The 22,480-nt window shown below is 46.5% G+C and overlaps 1 protein-coding gene across 2 annotated transcripts; it reads left to right on the top strand.

Annotated features, from left to right (window-relative positions):
* The first annotated feature begins 549 nt into the window (after nucleotides 1–549).
* Nucleotides 550–22,480, top strand: ANKRD22 (ankyrin repeat domain 22). Of its 2 annotated transcripts, XM_047088633.1 has the most exons (6): nucleotides 554–896; nucleotides 13,996–14,187; nucleotides 16,478–16,585; nucleotides 18,867–18,944; nucleotides 21,480–21,578; nucleotides 21,856–22,480. In XM_047088633.1, exons 1-6 carry the CDS (start codon nucleotides 876–878, stop codon nucleotides 21,931–21,933), a joined length of 576 nt encoding a protein of 191 aa, XP_046944589.1. In that variant the 5' UTR covers nucleotides 554–875; the 3' UTR covers nucleotides 21,934–22,480. The 2 variants fall into 2 exon arrangements, with proteins under 2 accessions (XP_046944590.1, XP_046944589.1); XM_047088634.1 differs by lacking the exon at nucleotides 18,867–18,944 and having other exon boundaries at nucleotides 550–896.

Raw genomic sequence — 22,480 nt, 5'->3', positions numbered from 1 at the left:
ACAGTCTGTGGGTTCGAGCCCCGCGTCGGGCTCTGTGCTGACAGCTCAGAGCCTGGAGCCTGTTTCCAATCCTGTGTCTCCCTCTCTCTCTGCCCCTCCCCCAGTCTCACTTTGTCTCACTTTGTCTCACTCTGTCTCTCAAAAATAAATAAATATAAAAAAATTTAAAAAAAAGGAAGTGAACACATTCATGTATGTAAAATAATATGGCTTAAAAATTGACCTTCATCTGTCACTTGACTTATTATTTTAATTTGTTTATATTAATCAGGAACATCAAAGAAAAAAAATTAACCTTATCTGTGCTGAAAGATCGCAAATAATCCATGGTGACAGTTCTTGAAGATTATTTTTCATCAAAGTCAAGCCCGTGGCAGACATATGTGTTCTAACAAGTGAGTTTGGCCATCCCTAGCCTTTCTCAATAGCCACTGAAAACCAGATTTCAGTTAATGTCTTCAACACAGTATCCTCCTTTTTTCCCACAGTACCCCACGTTGAGCCCTGAGTCCTTCCTGTTGGGGTGAGAACTTCCCTTTCACTCTTGACTTTGCTCCCGTCTTCCCACATGTCAGTACTGGAAGAGCAAATATGACTCAGAAACCGGTTCCCCAGGGTTGTAACATCAGATGAGACACACTGGGGTCATTACGCTGTAAACCAATGCCTGTGTTTCCCTGGGCTGGGTTCTCTAGAAGGTGTGCGGCTGACTGCATTGCCAGAAGAACGTTCACAAGTGTGGGAAGAAAGGACTTGCCACCAGCCTTGACTTCTAGAGACCTTTCTCAGGGCCGGGACGGATTTTATGTGAATCAGAAATACCTCCGGAAGATTCAAGAAGCTGTAGGGGTGACGCAGATCTGTGGAGGGCCAGCATGGGAATCCTATACTCTGAGGTATGTGACCTTTCCGGAAGTAAGATTCCAAAGGTGTTAAAAATTGCTCTTGCTTTTCAAATGTAATTTCCCGTTCCTGTGAAAACGTCTCCTTTTCTTCTGCATAGCTTTCCGTGAGAGTGTGAAGTCAAAACGAAGTCTTGGGCGTTAATCTTTTTAATACACTTAATATTATGAGGTAAATCATTTTGTAATTCTACAACTCGAGCTAGGTGTAAGTAGACAGTTATACAATATATATATGTCCCGATGTCTAGATGATGTTTGTGGGGGTAATTTGGATCTTGCAGGGACTTAGGAAAATGGAATTAACAGAGTCATGTTTTCTGATGTCAAACATCCGGAGGAAAAGTGAAAATTGAGCCCCACTGGATTTTCTAAACATACAAGAGTAGACTGACTCTTCTGTGGAAAAGCAGGGACGGACTGACATTTTTCAACTTGGTATTTGAAAAGAAAATCACTACCAGCGACTATAAGTAAAGATTATCCCTGTATAAAAGAGGGACAAATGCAGAATATATATTTTTTGGCACTTTGAGTTTTTTCTTTTCATATCTGATGGATACAAAAACGCTTTCTTTCCCCTGTATTGAAAGTAACCTATTAGAATCAAATAAATTTTTAAATAATGGTTCAAAGGAGTACACGTAATGTATGAACTAGAGTAATGATGTCATTATTCACAATTTACTCCCTTTCCTCTCTAACACAATTAACCAGTTGTTCTGCATTTCATTACAAATGCTCAACAGAACCTTCTCTGGTGGTTCTTCTACTAAAGGCAGTTTCTCTGCGTTTGCAACTTTTTCCAGTGCCGTGTGTGTGTGTGTGTGTGTGTGTGTGTGTGTGTGTGTCTTTATAGTAAATGTACTCGTTGATTAGTTTAAGCTTTAGATTTAGGCAATCTAAAGTTTGAGAAATTGCTCACTCACTGTGGTAGAATGGAGAAACTTACTTTTTAGGGGGGCAACCCAGTGATTCTCAGGGGGAGGAGCAATTTACCTCCCTTGGGAGAAACACTGCTCTAGGCTAGTGCTTTTCAAATTTTAATGTGAGGACCGATCACCCAAGCTCTGGTTTCAATGCAGATTGTGGTTCTGTAGGTTTGGGTGGGGGTGAAGATTATGCATTTCAATTCCTTGATGCTTGTATTGTTGGTCCCTGGACCACACTTTAAGCAGCCAGGTTGTAATCACGGTCCTGAGACCAAGTACGTTAAAAAAAAAGTCTCTTCCCGTGCGGTGCATATTGTTTGTTTATCGGGTGTTGATCTGGCAAGTAGTTGAGTCAAGGCAAGATATGAAGAATTATTTATAAGCATTGTTGGGGGAAAAGGTTTTCCTCTACAAAATTTCTTCTGGTCGGCCTAAGAACTAAATTGGCATGAGACAAATTAACAGGAGAAAATCAAATTTGACTTTGTATGTATGGGAACACTACATATATTGTTTCTCTTGAGTCTACTGGATCTTGACTGCCTCTAGCTCAAAATAAGACTTCACGTGCCAAAGTGGCATACTCTGGGGAGACTTACCCTGGGCCCCTTCAGGGTCAATGAGAATATCCCCAGAAGTGGAATAAATGTTTCACTCTTCAGATATATGGAGGACAAAGCAACTTGGGATGTGCTATGATATTTAAAGACAAATCCGACACCCCATGTGCAAACACACACATACACACGCACCTCTAAAAATTCCTAACATGCCTAGACGCTCATAGGTAATTATTCAAAGCTCCTAATTAGTATCGAATCCAAGAGAGTCTAAGGTAGTGTTGAAATAGATGTGATGGCCATGCGACTCCATATCACAAGTGGACGTAGATTCTAGGCCCTTCCGTCTGCGCACACTTGTCCACTAACTTTAGTAACAGCAGTATGAAACATACGAGCACCTGGGAGGTTCATCATTTTCAGAGAGAAGAGAGTTGCCCACCCTTTTGGCAAAGAGTTTCTCAATTTGCAGGATTCCCCATTGATACCGACTTGGTTTTTGTGGTTTGTTTTTAAGGTAAACGTAGCCACCACGAGGATAGTAAAGGCAGTGGTAAAACTAGCTTGAGTAGCAGGTTCCTATGAGGAGTAAGTGTTAGATCTTGCATAGTGTCGCTGTGCCAAGGATGCTGTTTCCGGAAAAGAGGTGTGTATTCTGCTTTCTCATTACTCGCCAGCAGCCTCGACCCTGGGAGGTACTCATCTGGTGTGAGGGTGCTCTTACTGAGCTCTGCTGAAGGGACTCTGGTTTGACTGCTGGCTTTAGACACTTTGCATTTTCAGTTGACTGAGCGACGATGCCCCAGAGTAGTGGGTCAGAGAGCCTGAAGAGAAGTGGGTCCCTGGAAATATTTTTTAATGTGTATTTATTTTTGAGAGAGAGAGAAACAAAGAGGGCAGAGGGGGAGAGAGAGAGGGAGACCCCGAATCCGAAGCAGGCTCCAGGCTCTGAGCTGTCAGCGCAGAGCCCCATGCAGGGTTCGAACCCATGGACCGTGAGATCATGACCTGAGCGGAAGTTGGACGACGCTCAACCTACTGAGCCACCCAGGCGCCCCTAGAAGTGGGTGCTTTTAGATGAGAAGAAGGCTTAGCTTGTTTTCCGGAAGCTGGAACTGTAGTTGCACGTGGGAATTACAGGTGAATGGAAAAGACAACAACCTAACTTAGTCTTATCCTCTGGTGTTCTGAGGCAGTCTCTCTGCGAGACTCCCCCATCTCTGATTTTAGAGAGGGTGAGAAGCTCTGAAGTAATTCCTCAAATGTGTAGACACCATGTCCTCATCTGTCATGTAGGTGCCAGTCGCTTTGGCCTTGTGCCAGTTTCCTTCTACGTTTCCTAAGGCGTAAAGAATGCAGACCACCGAATGAGAACAGGACGAGAGCGGACCAGTTTTCCCCATTCATTCCCTGGTCCTATACTTTTTAAAAACATTTAAATTCCAATGTAGTTACCACACAGTGTCATATTAGTTTCAGGTGTACAATATAGTGACTCAATAATTCTATACCTCATTCAGTGCTCATCATGATAAGTGTCTCTTAATCAAAGCACACACGGGAGCACCCAGTGATGAGTAACTCAAAGGGGTGATCAGAACTGGGACGCTTACACCGTCTCGACAAAAGGACCACATATTTTCAGACGAGCTATCAGACACAGCAGAAGGACTTTGATTTCTTCGGGTGGCAAACTGTGGAAGGCAGATATATGGGGGAGCTAATGGAAGGCAAGGGCTGCTGAGTAAATGTTATTATGTCTCTTCCTTTGGTGCCTTCTCTGGGCTGGCAAGGGTAACTTTTGTCCTTCTTGGCAGAGGGGAGGGGGAACCCCTTCACAAATTTATATCATGCTTTTAAGTAACTGGGAGGAAGGCAGAGAACTTTCCTTGTATCTGCTTCTTCTCTGTTGCCTTCAGCTCAGAATAATCATTATGCCAGGGGTGTATTTTGGGGTGCCTACACTGCATATATGTATACATCTATTGAGGAATAATTGACGTAACATTATATTAGTTTCGGGTGCGTAGCGTAATGCCTCCGTAGTTGTATGTGCTGCAGTATATTTGTATATTACTGCCAGTAACTCCAGCATGGTCCTCCTTACCCTCGGGTGGCCATTGTTTGACAGAAGGTCCCAGCGCCCAGGAGGCTGTAAGGGTGATGTTCCTGCTTCCTCTGGGCTCTGCACTCACCTCTTGGGTGGTCTGAGGTGGTAGGAAGGTATCTGGGCTTCTGATCTGCTCGATCCCGGCAGCTAGAACTCACCTTTTCTCCTCCTCGTTGGGGGAAAAGGCTTTCTTGCTCTCTCCTTCTTGTCATCACTGACCTCAGAGCTTCTCAGGTCTGATGCCCAGCAGTGGGGTCCCATTAGTCTTCCAGCAGTAAAGACAACATACTCTCAAGGAGACCTTATTGGAGAAAGAATGCAAAACAGATAACTATGCTCTGCCTCCATTTCTCCTCATTGCTAGTCTTCTTTACAATTCAACCACCTCTGGAACTTTCCTTCATGTTACATAAAAGCTAAATGGGCCTAGGTCAACCTTGAAAATAAAAAAACCAACCCTATGCTTTTTTTGTTTGCCTTCCAGACAGAATTTGTTAAGAAATTTCCAAATTCCAGCATGTGACAAAATGAGCCATCAGAAAGAAAGGCTTGAGATTAATTGTACAAATAAATGGACCCTTCAATACTGTTCCCTAAGACTAGTTAATCTGAAAAGGAAAAAAAAAACTGTCTTGTTTTCTCTCTCTTTTTTAAAATTAATTAATTTATTTTGAGAGAGACAGAGACAGAGCACTCCAGCAGGGGAGGGACGGAGAGAGAGAGAGAGAGAGAGAAAATCCCGTGAGGGAGGGAGAGAGAAAGAGAGAGAGAGAGAGAGAGAGAAACAGGGCTCACCCCACTTCATGTTTTACCCGAAGTGGGGCTCGTGTTCCCAGAAGCGGGACTTGAACTCACGAACCGCGAGATCGTGACCTGAGCGGAAGTCAGATGCTTAACTCACCCAGGCGCCCCCATCTTCTTTTGTTTCCCGAGAAGACATTTCATCAGTGCATCCAGGCTCCTTACCTGAATGATTTTGCTTCAAAAAGCACAAATCCTTCTTAGAAATCGTTATGAAACCTCTCACATGGTGTGGAGCTTCAGCGCGGAGATGGTTAATCAACAACTGACCGAGTCCTCCGGAGAGCAGACAGAGTTCCACGAGCTCTTTCCCTACACTGGGAACCAGCGAAGTTCCATTACTCTGTAGGAGAATTTTCACCACGGTGAAAGTGGGGCTGGGGACACGTGTGGCTCTTAGAGACACTAGTCATGGTGCACGCAGCTCAGGTATTGCTACGTGGTTAAAATAACACCAAGTATTTCCCAGCTGTGACGTCTCCGCCACTGGGATTGGTGTCCAACATGATTCTGTAAATGATACACATAGAATATTTTAGCGGATCATTTACCTGCTGAACGTGTCATGAGCTCCCCAGAGACACTCCTTAAATTTTAGGCCCTAGGAGAGTGAGATACAAAGTGGGCAGGGGCGGGGTTCTAGCACCAAGTTTGGGAGTCTTTTTATTATCTATCTACCTATCTATCTATCTATCTACCTATCTATCTAGTTAGTTAGTTTGAACTAGAGAGAGAAAGCATGAGCTGGGGAGGAGCAGAGGGAGAGAGAGAATCTTAAGCAGGCTCCACACCCAACTCCGAGCCCAACGCAGGGCTCGATCTCCTGACATCATGACCTGAGCAGAAATCAAGAGTTGGACACTGAACCCCCTGAGCCACCCAGGTGCCCTTGGGGTATTTTTAAAACCAGGCACATGGCGAGACGAAAGTTCACAAAAAGTGGTCCCTGACGAGTCAAGTTTCCTGAGTTTCTGATGCTCCTTAACGAACATCAGTGTAAGAGTTGCAGTGTTTCATTAAGGGTTACCTTTATTATGGGGCTCCTTTCTTTCACCTCTGCAGTGGTTCCCAACCCTCTCTATGCCTTAGAAACACTCAGGGAACTTTTTTTTTTTTTTTTTAATTTTTTTTTTCAACGTTTATTTATTTTTGGGACAGAGAGAGACAGAGCATGAACGGGGGAGGGGCAGAGAGAGAGGGAGACACAGAATCGGAAACAGGCTCCAGGCTCTGAGCCATCAGCCCAGAGCCTGACGCGGGGCTCGAACTCACGGATCGTGAGATCGTGACCTGGCTGAAGTCGGACGCTTAACCGACTGCGCCACCCAGGCGCCCCTCAGGGAACTTTTTAAAATAACACTAATACCCCCGCCTTACTGCCATACCCTCTTCCCTAGATTCTAATTCGGTTGGCTAGTGATGGGACCCGGGCCTGTACTTTAAAAGGGCCCTAGGGGCGCCTGGGTGGCTCAGTCGGTTAAGCCTCCGACTTCGGCTCAGGTCACGATCTCACGGTCTGTGAGTTCGAGTCCCACGTCGGGCTCTGTGCTGACAGCTCAGAGCCTGGAGCCTGTTTCAGATTCTGTGTCTCCCTCTCTCTGACCCTCCCCCGTTCATGCTCTGTCTCTCTCTGTCTCAAAAATAAATAAATGTTAAAAAAAAATTTTTAAAGGGCCCTAATGCTTAGTCAGGGTTGAGAACCACTGGTTCTCACATCAAGGCTACAGTCTGGTTAGAGGGACCGGACTTAACACGCAGGAAAAAGGCCAGTGAGCAGAGTGAGGCGCTGTGTGGTTCATGCTCTCGGTAGGACAGATCAAGGAGGTTCCTTGGACATGAGCCATGAAGTGGGCTTTGAGGGACCCATAGTGCAACCGGGAAGTCACAACGGTGACAAGCAGGTAGTTAAGGTGGGAGCGAGGCCATTGGACTGAAAGAGAGGCCAGAATAGGGGGAAGAACAATTGAGGGGCTTTGAACACAGGTCAAAAATCATGGCCACCTCACTCTCTTAGGAAATGGGGAACATTAAGCTCAATCTCCGTAATAATGGACGCAAATTTTAAAAAATCACGCAAATTAAATAGATGCAAATTAAAACAAGGTGATGTGATAGACCATACCTGGGCTGGGGGACGGATGGCCAGTGGTCAGGGAAGCCTGTCTGAAGAGGTGATGTGTGGGCTGAGACATGATTTATCCTGGAAGAGAGCCAGCCGTACACTCACAACCAAGTGCAGACAGAATACAGAAATGGACGTGGAATGTTCCTGAACTAGCTGGGAAGGATGAGATGGGAGAGAAAAGTCCGTTCACTAGCGTGCTCCCTTCACGCTGTGCCTCAGTTTTCCAGGTTGCACGGAGCCCAACTCCAGGGGACGCCATCCCCACAAGCCAGTGGATGTGAACTCACACACACTCTTGGTACATACCCTGCTCTTCCTTCCCTTCCGTCTCCTCCTTTCCACCTCCCCCTGCATGTCCACTGAATTCTTGTGGCAGTTTCTCCTTCGATCTCTTTCTTTCTTGTTCACCATTTTTGTTGTATGACAATGGCTTGAAGTCTTTGCTTGTGCCCTTTTCTCTATTTTCTCACTTTTGCCCACCCTCCTCCAAGGACCCACCCTTACCTCCCTTGATTCCGGAGCGCAATTTCCCCTTTCTTTCTGTTCCCTGGGGTCATCTGCAGTGACCTCCACACCCCCAAGCATTCCCTCTCTTCTCCGGACCTCTGCCTCTGCTCCAAATCAACCACCCAACATGACTGCCCGTGACTTCTAGGGACGAAGCCCAGTCTGCGACAGGTAGGATTCGGTTACTCTGCCTCCTGTCCCAACTCCGTAACTGGTCCCATTTCCCACTAGATCACACGTGCTGACTCTGCTCTCATCCTCCTCCGTGTTTCTATCTGCTTGTCTCTGTTTCCAAGTCCATCGGGCTCCACCTGGTTTCCATATGTCGTCCATTCAGTCTGTATCCCAGGGTGAGCTGCTCCTCGCAAGCCCTTGCCTGACAGACCTGTTTCCTAACCTTCGTTCTTTGCCCCTGTCACTTTCCCCACCCCTCCCTGACGACAGATGTGCTGAGGAGAACTGCAAACCTGTCTGGTAGTCTAACGCGTTTCTACATAACCTGACGCTTCAAGCGATTTCATGTTTTTCGTTCCTCTCATGCAGCGCGTTTCATGATGGCCGTCCCAAATCTTCCCCACCAGGTTCCAGAACCTCTTCTATCCTTGTCTCAGTCTTGTCTCCTATGTTACTAACCTGCTCATCTAGTTAAACGTAATGGTGGCTTGTTGAGTTATCCGTCTATGCCTGCTTATTTACGATAGATACGTATTGGCATAAAGCATGGAGATAAAAACTTCAGGCTTTTGGGTGAGAAGTTTGACCGACCTAAAACGTTCTTTCTATCCCAACCACCTGAGCTGCCTCCCGTGCTTTGCTCAGAGCCCGGATTGTCATCCTGTTTAAGGCCAGTGCTTCCACTGCTGTTCATTCCCTTTCATGACCGCCTCTGCCCGCCTTAATCGAGGGCTTGTTATTATGGGTCTGATCTGAGCTAAGTGTTTCATCTATGCAGTCACGTTCCTGTGACCTGATAAAGAAGATCTGGTTATCATTATTTTTTAAAGCGTCTATTTATTTATTTTGAGAGAGAGAGCAAGAGTGCACATAAGCGGGCGGTGGGGGCAGAAAGAGACAGGAAGTCAGAGAATCCCAAGGGAGGCTCCACGCTGTCAGCACAGAGCCTGAGGTGGGGTTCGATCCCACAGACCGTGAGATCGTGACCTGAGCCGAAATCGAGAGTTGGATGCTTAACCAACTGAGCCACCCAAGTGCCCCAGGAAGATGTGGTTATTAAATCTAGAAGGGAACAAAGCACAAAGAGGCTAAGTAAGTTGTCCAGCTAACAGTACGCTTATGTGGCAGTGTGGAGATTGGAACCCAGAGAGTTTCTTTCCAGAGCCCGCGTTACTGACCATGCGATAGCACTTTGCCTACAGATGCGCGGAATGAGGACGACACCCTGCTGCCTCCCTCTGTGCTCCAGGAGCTCTGTCTTGGCTTTTACTGCCAAAGTGACGACAATTCCTCTCCAGTCACACTCTCTGATTCCTTGTAGACCATGTGCTCAGGCCCCCGTGTTCTGCCTCTGCCCCATCACTCTATGAACATTGATCTTTGGATACTTATTCATGATCAAATCCAGAGTCTGTCCTTACACTTCATACCCTTACGTCCATTTTGGAACTTTTCCTTCTTTGCATCTGGACCAGATCTTTTTCTGGTTTCTCCTGCAACCTCTCTGACCATTACTCCTCTACCTCTTGGCAGATATTGCTAAATCTAGGTCAGTTTGGAGAAGAATCTGGATACATAACCAGGAAGGCTTGGACACCAGCTGATCAGGGCAGAAAGGGGACAGACCAGCCTCCTGAGAGTGTAGACTGTAGCTTAATTGGGGTGCAAGTGGAACACAAAATAATCTCAAATGCAAAGTCCTGCAGCCAAAAGACATTCTGAAGGCTGTTTTTCAAACTGCCTGAAGTAATTAGAGCCGGAAGAATGGATGTATTCTGTAGTCATTCCCCTTGATTTCATTGTTGGCACTGCTAGTTATGAGCTGTGTAACCATGGGCACGGAAGGCAACTTCCCTCAGTCTCACCAAATCAAAAGGGGCATACGGTTTTGCTCGGAGGGTTGTGGGAGGGTTAAATGAACTAGCTGAAGGACTCAATAAAGGGGAGATCACATTACGACTCATTCATTCCCTTACTTGTTCACCAAATAGACATTGGATGCCTACTGTGTGCCAGGCATATGCTGGATGCCAGGGATAGAATGTTCTAGTACAGACACAGTACCTACTTTCACGGAGCTTACAGTCTAGCTGGGGAGATAGCTGTTACTCGTGCCTTTCTTCACTTAGATCAAGGGTACAGAGAAGGCGGTGGTGAGAGATGAAGTTGGAAAGACAGGATTTGGGACATCCGAAGAATCGTGTGTCCGCTCGAGGACAGCATCCTAACCCAGTGGGTCATTAAGTGACCAAACGTTTCGGGAGGGAAGTGACAGGAAGCTGCCGTTTTGGCGGTCGGACTGGGGGCTGGAAGGGGGAGACGGGAGGAAGCAAGGTCAGTTAACCACCGGTTTTGCAACAGTCTTGGTGAGAACAACGAAGATCTGAACTAGTGCTCTGCCAGTGAGGATGGGCAGAAGGGCACCAGGGGATGGAAGTATCATGACGATCTCCCGAGGTCTCCACCGGTTTCCTCCTCCCCCAGAATCCCCCAAGTTCCAGAAACTTCGGAGGCCAACAGAATTCACGATAATTCTTCCCTCAAGGCAAAAGGACGGCGTCTTCCTCTTTCTGGGCCCTAGCTTTTGCATTGGACTTCCCTTGGGTCCCCGTCGGTGCTTTCATGACCCTGAGCTGCCCCCTGGTGGAGTCTGGGGGTTTACAACAGCGCCCAACCCTTCCTGTGGTTCCCTCCACCAGACACCTGGGGATCCAGCTGACCCAGGATGGCACTTTACTTTTCAAATACGGGAGCTCCGTGCCTGGGACAGAGGAAGCTCAGGAAAGATTAAGAGATGAGATCGGGTGGTGTTTTAAGGACGGTCGCTTGAATGGGATTAAGGAAGAACTCAGCCGTACCGGGTGTCTCTTGAAGGCAAACTGTCTGCTTGTCCCTTCCTCCTTTCTGATGAGGACTCTCAGTGAAGATTTTGCGGAGCCCACGCAAGGGGGGCTTTATTTGGTGTCCTATGGGAATGTGGGCCCAGCGTTGTCAAAGCTTTAAATGTTTTAAGAGAAGTTGGGAAGCCGGATGAGTGCATGAAATGTGCCAGGATTTTTAATGTTGTAATTTAAAATCTTAAGAAGAAAGAAATGAACTCTATAGCCACCTGCTTTCAAGTTCAGTATGGTGGTCTATCAGTTACCAAATGCTAGTCCTATAAAGATGAGTCGTAATCTGTGGCAAATTCGCACCGATTTACGGTGAAATTAGAAGAAGAAAAACAGACAAAGAAGCAGGGTTTTCCATACAGCGAAATCTGCCTCATATAAAGGATGGCTTTGTTTTCCCTCTTCTGTGACTGTCCTTGTATATTTTGTTAAAATAGTTTTGCTCTTACATTTATGCTAAAACGCCTTTTATTTTACTAAATGATGATGTTGCTTCTCACGGATTTACTTGGCAAAATTAAGAGTTGGGGACTCAGCATCGCCTGTTGTGTTTCGTTCTGTTTTGTTCGTTGTTGAGATCTAAGTGGCTGGGCGCCACTGCTAAGATAAGGGCGGAACGCCGTGGGGTAGTATTTGCGCTTCGAAAGGACTTCCCCACCTCGAAGTGGATGGGGCAGATGCGTTGGCTGGGGAGAGACTGGAGGGTGGCAGTCACAGGGTGTGACGACGAAATGCAGTTTCGCCTCATTCTTTTGTCTGGTGACTGAGGACACCAAGATGCACGAGGGGGAGAGATTTTCCACGGTCGCCAGGCGGCTAGTTGCACAATCACGACTATAACCCAGTTTGCTGACAGCAAACGCGTCCTTTCGAATGCTCTGGTCGTTTGCACGTCAGCCCCACAGAACCTGGAGACGCTGCTGGGCCCAGCTGGTGACGAGGCCTAGGCACGGGATGACCTCAGGGTAGCGGAAGGGGGGTTGTGCGGTTGGGCATTTCTACTGCATTTTGGACCCCTGTATCATGCCCATTTCTTTTGGGGGCACAGAACTTTGCCTCTTATCTGCCATTGAGCTGACTTGCCTCTGGGATGTTTCTTTCGTGAGCGGGGCCTTGGGTTTAAAAGTATCTTACTATTGGGGCGCCTGGGTGGCTCAGTCGGTTGAGCGTCCGACTTCGGCTCAGGTCACGATCTCGCGGTCTGTGAGTTCGAGCCCCGCGTCAGGCTCTGCGCTCACAGTGCAAAGCCTGCTTGGGGTTCTGTCTCCCTCTCTCTCTCTGCCCCTCCTCTGCTTGCATGCACGTGCTCTCCCTCAAAAATAAATAAACATTAAAAAAATCTTACTTTTAAAAGCTCACTGATTATGATATTTGGCTATGTTAGAAACATGAATTGCTTAGCAAACGTACGTACCACTCAGCTTTCTCACTGGTGCTCATTACCCCCAATCTATGCTTCTTTAACATTGTTTTCTCATTGTTGAACGTGCGTGTGTGTGTGTGTGTGTGTGTGTGTGCTCACGCTATATTCCCAACCGGTAAGTACATTTTGCATGGTTGAGAGTATTTTGTACACCTGTCCCCGGCAACTGCGACTGGGACACAGCAGAGGTCTGAGCTTGTCGCCAAATTACAGGACGACTGAATAAGCAGTAATAATAATTTCCATAAATTGAGCATGCCAGGTGTGATTCTAAGTGCCTTTTTTTTTTTCACACTCTCTAATTAAAATCAGTCTGAGAATATTTAGTATTTGCCTTCCGTGTGCCAGTGCTGTGTTACATACTGGGGGTATGAATGGAATAAATTCAAACATTACGTGGAACAGTATAGCCTCTATCCGCACGAAGCTGGCAGCCAGTGCCTTCCCGCACTCAATGCTGCCTCAACCCCTCCCGATTCGTGCTGGCCTGCAGCGCGCGATTATACAGAATTAAGACAAGAGTGGACAGTTAGGCCAGTTGCTGTGAAACAGGGCTGGAGTCAGGAAAGACCGGGTAAAGTAAAACTTAAGTGATGACATGAGGGATGGGCCAGAGGCGGCCAGGTGAGCAGAGAGGGGGAAAGGTGTTTTGTGCAGAGGAAGCAGTAAGGGCGGGGCCCAGATGGAAGAAACCAAACATGAAGCATTGAAAACAGAAGACAGGTCCAGAAGGAGGTGGGGGCAAGTGGGCAAGGGGAGGAGGTCAGCTTAGGTCTTGCTGTCACGCTCCCATGATGCTTTGCAAAGCCCCTTAGGACACTTTCTAAATAAAAAGCATCGGATCCAATCAATGATGTCATTTGTTATTTATGTATTATCTGTGTAAAATGGGTCTTTTCCACTGGGCTGGTTTCCTGGAGCACAGGGCGCCATATGTCTCTGTTTGATCATCTAGTGCTGCCCTAAATTCCTCCGATGCACCTACTCTATATTCGTTGAAATCCTGCCTCTCTGACAGGCGTCATCCATCCGTGAGCACACTCTTCCCCGCGGGGTTAAATCTGCAATATTGCTTCCACTTATTCACTCATTCCATGAACGCATCTGTGTGCCAAGCAATTCAGGAAATCGTTGAGAGGTTCCTCGTGGACTTGGGCTTGTTCTAGATTTAAGGCTCGGCATAATGGAGACCAAAAATCTCATGTATGAAGCGATACACAGTAAAACCTTGCTTTGCGAGCATAATTCGTTCCAGAAACATGCTTGTAATCCAAAGCGGTTGTCTCTCAAAGCGAACTTCAAGAACCATTGGCTCAGTTGTGATCACGTGACATTCGGCGTCATGTACGACTCGTATTGCAAGACATCGCCCTTTTATCAAGTGAAAAGTTGTCAGAAATTCTTGCTCGTCTTGTGGAACCCTCACGGAATAGGTTACTCGCAATCCAAGGTTTTACTGTATCACGATTGGGAAAGACTGGAGTTTTAAATTATCGGGTGGTGATTTCTCTCTTACGGGGGCTTCATTATGCCGGTATTTCAGGACCTGCTTGTGGTTTTCCCCTCTTAGCCCATCTGCCAGGCGGCCTATCAGAACGACTTTGGTCAAGTGTGGCGCTGGGTGAGAGAGGACCGCAACTGTATCAACGTGCAAGATGGCTTTAATGGAGACACCCCCCTGATCTGTGCTTGCCGCCGGGGGCACCTGAGAATCGTTTCCTTCCTCTTGAAAAGAAATGCTGATGTGAACCTCAAAAACCAGGTAGGCCATTACACATGAGTGGAGACAGCAATTGACTGTGGTAATCCTTTCTCCTCCTAGCAGTCGAGGATGTGCCATTTTCTCGTTGCTTGTAGCTCCTGATACCAATTTTTTTTTTCTTTACTTTAAAGGGACTAACACATACTATTCTATCAGGTTAAAGAGCCAAAATAAATCATAGTTCAATCAGCAGGTTGATAATTATGGTTAATTATGTCCTTGTACTTCTGAAAAGAAAGGTTCATTCATTCCTTCATTCATTCATTTGACTAGTTAGAGCTCTCCTTTTCCTTTCCTCTTCCTCCTCATGCTTTTCCCTGCCTTCCTGCTTCCCTCTCCCTGCTCCTCCTCCTCATGATTCCAGAAGGAATGGGAACGATTTCCTGGAAAAGAAATGCTGACCTGGTGGTGCTATTTCATGAGGTTTTTACCTACTGGGTCAATGTTCTCCGGGAGATCCTACCGTTCGCTCATAGGATTGAAGAAGGCCAGGTAGGTATTTGCCAAGGACAAACAAGGTCACGAACCAGAGGCTCCTTGAAGCCACACAGAGAGGCAGAAAGATTGTACTTAAAGATGCAGTGTTAGCTGACGGAACCCTCAAGAATCAAGGACGAGCAGAACACAAGTGTATTGCTGCAAACATCTCTTTCGGAGCACCTTGGAACGGCCAGTGTCTGCATCCGAGCAAAGATGGCATTTAAAGCACACCCAGTAAATATAAAAATTCATTATTTGTCATACTTACGAGTGCTCTGTTTCCACTCACGTACACGGAGTGAGGAAAACACAGCCTGTCGGGGCCCCGCTTACTCCCTTCCGAGTCAGTATCAACACCAGCACCTCTGGAGCAATCGCGTATTATCAGCAAATGGATCGCTACCGGGCCTTCTTGCTGGTACTTCCTATTTTTTGCTTGGTTGGGCTTAAAAGCAAGGCATCCCTGCACCGAATGTGACAGCGATGCAGCTTCCTGGACCGTGACACCGTCTCCCTTGCACGCAGCTGGAGGGCCAGGTGTGTGGGCTTGTGGTGAGTGGGAGTGGCGAAGGCAGATGTCTGTGGGTTCACATCCTCTGTCGGGGGGACGCGCTCATTTGGAAGCTGGGGGAAGGCGATGTCGGACAGCACGGGGATGGGGCCGAGAAGGCGGAGAACCTCAGCCAGCCTGCAAGGATTCTTTGGCATCAGGAACATCTTGGGAAGGACTTTAGGGACATGTTAGATAAACAGAGACTTTATCAGAAGGAGGGTTCGGTTTACATTTTTTATTTTGAGAACAGTTTTCATGGTTTTTAAATATTTAATCTTTCCCAAACACTAATCTTTGCACGTTAATAACTTAACCGGTGTCTTCTCGTGTCTTAAATCTATGTTCAGGAGTCATTTTCAGACGTCCTATAAACAAAGGCCTGAAAATAAAACAAAAAGCTCTGTGGGTAATTCACACGCACGCACCTCATAGAGACCGTCAATTCTCTGGAGAGCACATTAAATTAAAACATAAATACGCTCTTTTTTTGGCTTGTCAGACTGAGCAGGATTAAAAAAGAAAATCAAGGGTTGGTCGGGAAGAAAGTTTAAAATTTTTTTAATGTTTATTTTTGAGAGAGAAAGAGAGAGAGAGGGAACGAGTGGAGGAAGGGCAGAGAGGGAGGGAGACACAGAATCCGAAGCAGGCTCCAGGCTCCGAGCTGTCGGCACAGAGCCCGACGTGGGGCTGGAATTCAGACTGAGAGATCAGGACCTGAGCCGAAGTCGGACGCCCAACCGACTGAGCCACGCGGGTGCCTCAGGAAGGAAGTTTAAATCGTTATTGTACCCGAGCACAGTTTAGCGCAATACGAAAAGCATTCACACGTTTCATGTTAGCAATTACACTTTGAGAAACTTTGGCTAAAGACAAATTTAGAAATGTTGACAAAGCCTTATGAATGGAGATGTTCAGGCAGTATAATTTATAAAAACAGAAAGCTAAAAACTTGAAATGTCCAACAGATAGGGTTTGGTTAAATAAACTAGAATAGCTCCATTCAGTAGAAAGTCATGAAGCCGTTATAGGCCTATGTTTACCATTTTTGAAAGGCATGGAAAAATGCACATATTCTAAAGGTTAATTAAGTTCCACTGCCCAATGTGGGGCTCAGACTCATAACCCTGACGTCAGAAGTCACGCGCTCTACCGACCGAGCCAGTCAGGCGCCCCAGAAACTAAACTTCTTGACACAGTAATCTGAAAATATGAAATTTGAGACAAATATTAATGAGGAATCCTTTTCTTAATTTTCAGAAACAGAGAAACTGCTTGCATTATGCTGTGAAGAAAAAATTCACCTTCTTTGATTACCTACTCATTATCCTCTTAATGCCTGTTATGCTTATTGGGTATTTCCTCATGGTGAGTACACCGTGCGTGTGACCAAAGGGCAAACGTGGAGATCAGCATGAATCATCAAGTTTTGCTGGGCCGGTCATGGATAAAGAAATAGTAACAAAAATGAACTCTCGGTTTGCATTCTAAAAATGTTCTTTCTTTCTTTCTTTCTTTTTCTTTCTTTCTTTCTTTCTTTCTTTCAATGTTCACTTATTTATTTTGAGAGGGGGAGAGAGAGAGCGAGAGTGAGAGCAGGGAAGGGCAGAGAGAGGGAGACAGAGAATTCCAAGCAGGCTTCCTGCTGTCAGCACAGAGCCCGACGTGGGGCTCGAACCCACGAACCGTGAGATCGTGACCCGAGCCGAAGTCGGACGCTCAACCGACTGAGCCACCCAGGTGCCTCCCTCTTTTTACCCCCCAAAGAACACCAGCTCTGTGCTGACTCATTCCCTATTTTCCATCTGGTTCCCTAGTGGCTGGTTCCACCTTTGAGAGATGACTCAACACATGTGTCACTTACTCGTTAAATGACCAAGCTCCCTTCTCCTTGCAGCTAATAGACCGTGGATGTTAGTTAGTTGTCTTTGCTAACATGGGCTCCGGGACAAAATCTGCCAGTTGGAAGTGTCATTGTTACCTCCTTGGGTATTTAAGTGTTACAGAATTAGATATGATAGTGTTGATTTTGATGCTTCGATTTATGGGAAAAAGAAAACTGTAAGTCACTGATAAACACATACTCTGTTTATACCCCGGGAAAGTTCTCGAAAAGTTACTTGTGTGTTTAGTACATGGCAGTTGCAGTTTCAGGGCCGGTGAGAGATCTTCCGTTTATTTTCAAAAGGATCGCAAGGGGGATTAGAAAGACTCGTTCAGAATTTGTTGACTCACAACGCTGCTTTGTAAGACGGTCAGATGTTTAAAAGCCGGAGGCCCTGGCAAAAATACCAATTGGAATGAATAACCGCCTCTTAATGCACATTTTCCTACTTATTCATGGGGCTTGAATCTGTGCAGTTGAGATATGTACGGCATAAGCGACCGGGGAGGAAATTTCAGAGGAAGGGACCAGGAAGGACTGTGTCACTGCAGAGAAAGGCAGTGTAGATGTTGACAGAGGAGGGAAGTATAACCAGGGAAGAAAAGTGGGTGGGGCTTCCTGTATGGCTAAGGGCTGACCTCCGGGACAGCCAGGACTGCCGTGCTCCCCTAGCAATGGGATGTTGGGGTGACGCCCAGACTGTCCTGTGGTCAGGGTCTCGGGGAACTGGGTAGGAAAAGGGGATTTCTGAGGGGTCTGGTTCATTTCGTTTCTTTGTTCAACCTTCTGGCACACTCTTGCTGGGGCCCTGCTACATGCAGGCACTGGGTGTGAGAGATGCAGAGATGAACCAAACAGATGGAGTCCTGTCCGTGCAAGAGTTCGTTAGAGGGCAGTGAAGAACGCATCAGTAATAAAATACGGCAGAAACGCCTGTAAAATTACTCTGAAGTAGGTAATACAGGGAGGTGATCAGTGCCACGAGAGCCCAGAGAGGGATTTCACCTCACCGGGTAGCTCAGGGAAAGCCTCCTGGAGGAAGAGGGGCTCGGGCTGGGATACTAAAAATGGATTTAAAAATAAAATTAAAAAAAAAAATTTAAAACTGGGCTCTTGGGTGGCTCAGTTGGTTAAGCGTCCGACTCTTGATTCTGGCTCAGGTCATGATCCCAGGGTTGTGGGATCGAGCCCCACGTTGGGCTCTGCTTGGAACCTGTTTGGGATTCACTCTCTCCCCTTCTGCCCCTCTCCCCACTTAGGTTCTCTGTCTCTCTCTCTCTAAAATAAAATTAAAAAATTGTTTTTTGAAAATAGAAGAAGAGAGGAGAGGCTTCTAGGCAGAGGGAACATTCAGGGCGGGGTGAGCCGGCAGGGACCAGAGGCCAAAATAAATTGGGCCTTGCAGGACAGGCTGGGAAGTTTGCTTTTGTCCTCAGAGCAATGGGACAGTGCCTGTGGGTTCTGGGCCAGGAAGGGAAAGACCGGTCCCTGGGCCCCAACCTCAGTAGGATTTGGCAGGTCTGGCGTGGGGCCCCCAAATTTGCATTTCTAAGTTCCCAGGTGCCCACGCTGCTGCTTCAGGACCACAGTCTGAGAACCTGATTGGTACTGGATGGGGTGAGGAGGCGGGGAGATTTTAAGAAAGATGCATAGACGCACAGAGGTGTTGGGATTAAAATAAACCCTGTGGAATAGAATAGTCCAGGCACACGATGGAGAAAATGCTTGTCAGTGAACCTCCTCTTGACGTGTTGTTTGTAACAGGTGTCAAAGACCAAGCAGAACGAGGCTCTCGTTCGAATGCTGCTCGACGCTGGCATCGACGTGAACGCCACGGACTGTGTAAGTTCGTGCGTTTAGTCACCTTGAAATGATATTCAGAATGGTATTTGCGGGCAGAGTATTTGTCACCTACAGAGTTACTCGCTTTGTTTTCCTAGACACGTCTACATGTTCCTCATCTTTCCTTACGTTTCATTTTTCTTTCTTTCTGTTTTCACTGCTAGTCAGGCGAGCTGGGGGTTGGTTAGATGCTGCCGCTAAACTCACAGGGATCTTTATGGACTGGAGGACAGTTTTAGAACTTTTTAAAATGTTTTTATTTTGAGAGAGAGAGAGAGGGAGACGAGTGGGAAAGGGGCAGAGAGAGAGGGAGACACAGAATCGGAAGCAGGCTCCAGGCTCCGAGCTGTCAGCACAGAGCCCGACGTGGGGCTCGAACCCGCAGACTGTGAGATCGTGACCTGAGCCGAAGTCAAAAGCTCAACCGACTGAGCCGCCCAGGCAGCCCCCAGCTTCTCATGTTTTGCTGTGGGCGTTTTCACAAGTCATACACGTATTGGACTCTCAATTTCTCACCTGTAATGTGAGGGTAGCCACGAACCTACCTTGTGAGGCAGACTCATGTAGGGTGCTCAGCAGAGTGCCTGGCACATAATAAGTGCTCAACGAACGACAGCTGCGGTGGCCAAGCTCCCAACCCACCCTTAAGCGAGTCCCCACCTGTAAACTCCATGGATAAGGATCAAAGTCAAAGAGCCCAAGTGGCGCGGAGGGCGTGATAAGCAAGCAGCAGTGAACTTCTTCCTGTCTCTAACTAAATATAAGGTTTTGTTCTCACCTTTCACCCTTACACCCTGTGCCCCTCTTCCTCCCTTAAATGATCATAAATGGGCCCGATGTTTATTTGTATGACGTTTTATTTGCTTATATTGATTGGATGAAATTTTGGATTCCCAACTGTTTATTGAGAAAGGAGGCAAGTTGAAATTTGAGTAGACACGAACTAATATTCTGTGATCCTCGATTTGTTTTATGGCGTGTGCATCTCTGTGGGTGTGTGTGTGTTACCACTCTTCCATGAGAGAGAAAATGTGCCCATCCCTGTTTCTATTAATTATTTACATCATTTTAGTTTTGATTATATTGGTATCATCATATGTTTAAACGGAGGTAGCTCTACGTGTGTGTGCACGTGTGTGTGCGTGTGTGTGAGAGATTGAGAGAGAGAGAACACAGGAGAATAAGTTACTGACATGTATGTTTTTCCTTTTATTTAAAATAGAATTTTGGGGGATACCTGGGTGGTTCAGTTTGTTGGGCGTCTGACTCTTGATTTTGACTCAGGTCATGATCTCACGGTTCATAGGATTGAGCCCCGTGTCACTGTCACTGTCAGTGCAGAGCCTACTTGGGATTCTCTCTGCCTCTCTCAAAGTAAATAAATAAACATGAAAAAAAAAGAAAATAGAATTTTTGGGTTAATTTGGATAGATGACTATGGTGCTCTGTCATTCCTTAGAAAACTTCAAGATGTATTAAGTAAGACGTTATTAAAGATTGGGTGAATGGTTCGCTGAAGGTTTTTCTTGGTCCTTTCATTGAAATTCAAAAGGTTTGAAACTTTGCCTGTGATCAAAATTTCTCTAGGATATTTTTCTGCTTCTCGATATGTATCTCTAGCTGGACTGTTACGTTCCACACACACACACACACACACACACACACACACGCGCCACCATTTTTCTAAGACTATCTGAATATTCAGATAGGTTTTCCAATTCTAAGTAATGCGGTGCATTGTATTTCTAGGTAATTACACTCACTTTATTTCACATGGAAAAGTTCAAAGCCAGCTCTTTGGTGCATGATGTTGTTAAGAAAAATCAGCAATTGCAGCATTATCCGTTATGCTCTTAGAAGAGTTAATAAGGTCTGGCATTAATTCGGCACATACCCAAACCATGGTTGTTGGGCTGCTTTTTGAAAGGCAATATCTGGGGCACAAACACCCTAGCTATCCATCTCTTTTCACTTGTAGTTGGTGTTTTAAGTTAGTACCAGCAGAGTAGATCCGCTATTTCAGAATGCAGAATATAAGCCACAGCAAACCAAGCATGAGAGGTTTCTACATAGAACCAACTGCACCGATCCTGGAGCTGGGCTGTAGCGACATGAGCACCGTCTTCAGGTTGTGGGGATTTTGATCAACAACCACGGGGGATGATATTTGCAAAAAAGCCCGTGTGGGGACCCTTGAGGAGAAAAGACGGTACGATGATCTAGGCAGTGATTGCCCAGACATATAGAATCCCACCAAGAAACCTTGAGACAATTGAGCGTTAACTTCTTGCAGGTTGTGTTAAGTTTGGAACAGAAAATGAGAAAGGAAGATATTAATGGCTTATAGGACGTTAACCATATACACATGGGGGCAGGGAAGGCTTTTGAAATACAAGAAAAGTGGGTGTGCGTGGATGATTTGCAGACCGGTCTGCTTGGGGGGACGCTCTAGGATGTGACAAGTGCTTGCCGAAGGAGCCGCCTGCCGGGTCCGTAGAGCCCACGATGAACTCCCTGTTGGTCTTTCGGTTTCAGTACGGCTGCACCGCGTTACATTACGCCTGCGAGATGAAAAACCAGAATCTCATCCCTCTGCTCCTTGAAGCTCATGCAGACCCCATGATCAAGAATCGGGTAAGAATCTGTGGGCGGTGGTCCGATGTCCTTCCAGCAACAGCATCTCCTAACTTGGGCTGTGTGCTGAAGTGAATTAACTGCCTCCGATGTTGTTGACAGCAAAGCTAATTGTCCTCACTAAGGAATTACGTTGTCCTATTCCTGTTAGAACCAAATGACCTTCAGAGCCCTTGCCGGGCCTGTACGTCAGTTGGTCTAGACTGTTTACTAGGCCTTTTGCATCGACCTTGGACTGCATTGGAGACAAAGGACCGTAATTTCTTTTTCTCCTCAGCGTGGTGAGACTTCGCTGGACATTGCACGGAGATTGAAGTTTTCCCAGATTGAGTCAATGCTAAGGAAAGCCTCGTAATCCTAGAGGCCTCACGTGGAGAAGTAGAAAGAAACTAAAGCGCCGTGTTCTCTCTCCATTTTGGACAATCGGTCTGTGGACCGCTCAACCTGGATGCTGCAATTTTACGGTTACCATGGGTAACCCTAATGGCGGTTGCCATGGTGACATTTGTGGAAGAGCTTTGTACTGACGATTTTTTTTTTTCTCCCAGTGGAGTTCACCATGGTCATAATCTTTCTAGGAGAAACACTGAAGTCGTGGGGGTTTCCACTTTGGTCAACACAAAGGTGACATTTCCACCCCGGTTGGTCCTGAAGAAGAGAATCGCAGTTGGCTGGCTCGGTCCTCTCTTCTCAGGTGTGCCACTGTGACCAAGAGGTGGTCCTGTCGATATCATACCCAAAAAAACGACTGTTTCTCTCCGTCCTTTTGAGTGGTAGGAGGAAGATTCGAAGTAGATATATTTGTATAGAATGATGTGTCGGGGGGGGCGGTGGGGGGAGAGCTTCATATGTAAATATTCATTTGGTGAAACAACTTCAATAAAACCATCTATCAGTCGTCA

This window comes from Lynx rufus, unplaced genomic scaffold (genome assembly GCF_022079265.1).
Source record: "Lynx rufus isolate CCGP_SWC_20201006 ecotype Redwood Valley unplaced genomic scaffold, mLynRuf1.p SCAF_25, whole genome shotgun sequence".
NCBI lineage: Eukaryota > Metazoa > Chordata > Mammalia > Carnivora > Felidae > Lynx > Lynx rufus.
Note: the sequence above shows the minus strand (reverse complement) of the source record. Positions and strands in the feature narration are given on the sequence as shown.

Coding starts and splice junctions, on each gene's coding strand:
- ANKRD22 (XM_047088633.1), top strand. CDS start 876: ATGGGAATCCTATACTCTGAG. Junction 897..13,995: donor TGGGAATCCTATACTCTGAG/GTATGTGACCTT, acceptor TTCCCCTCTTAG/CCCATCTGCCAGGCGGCCTA. Junction 18,945..21,479: donor ACGTGAACGCCACGGACTGT/GTAAGTTCGTGC, acceptor TTTCGGTTTCAG/TACGGCTGCACCGCGTTACA.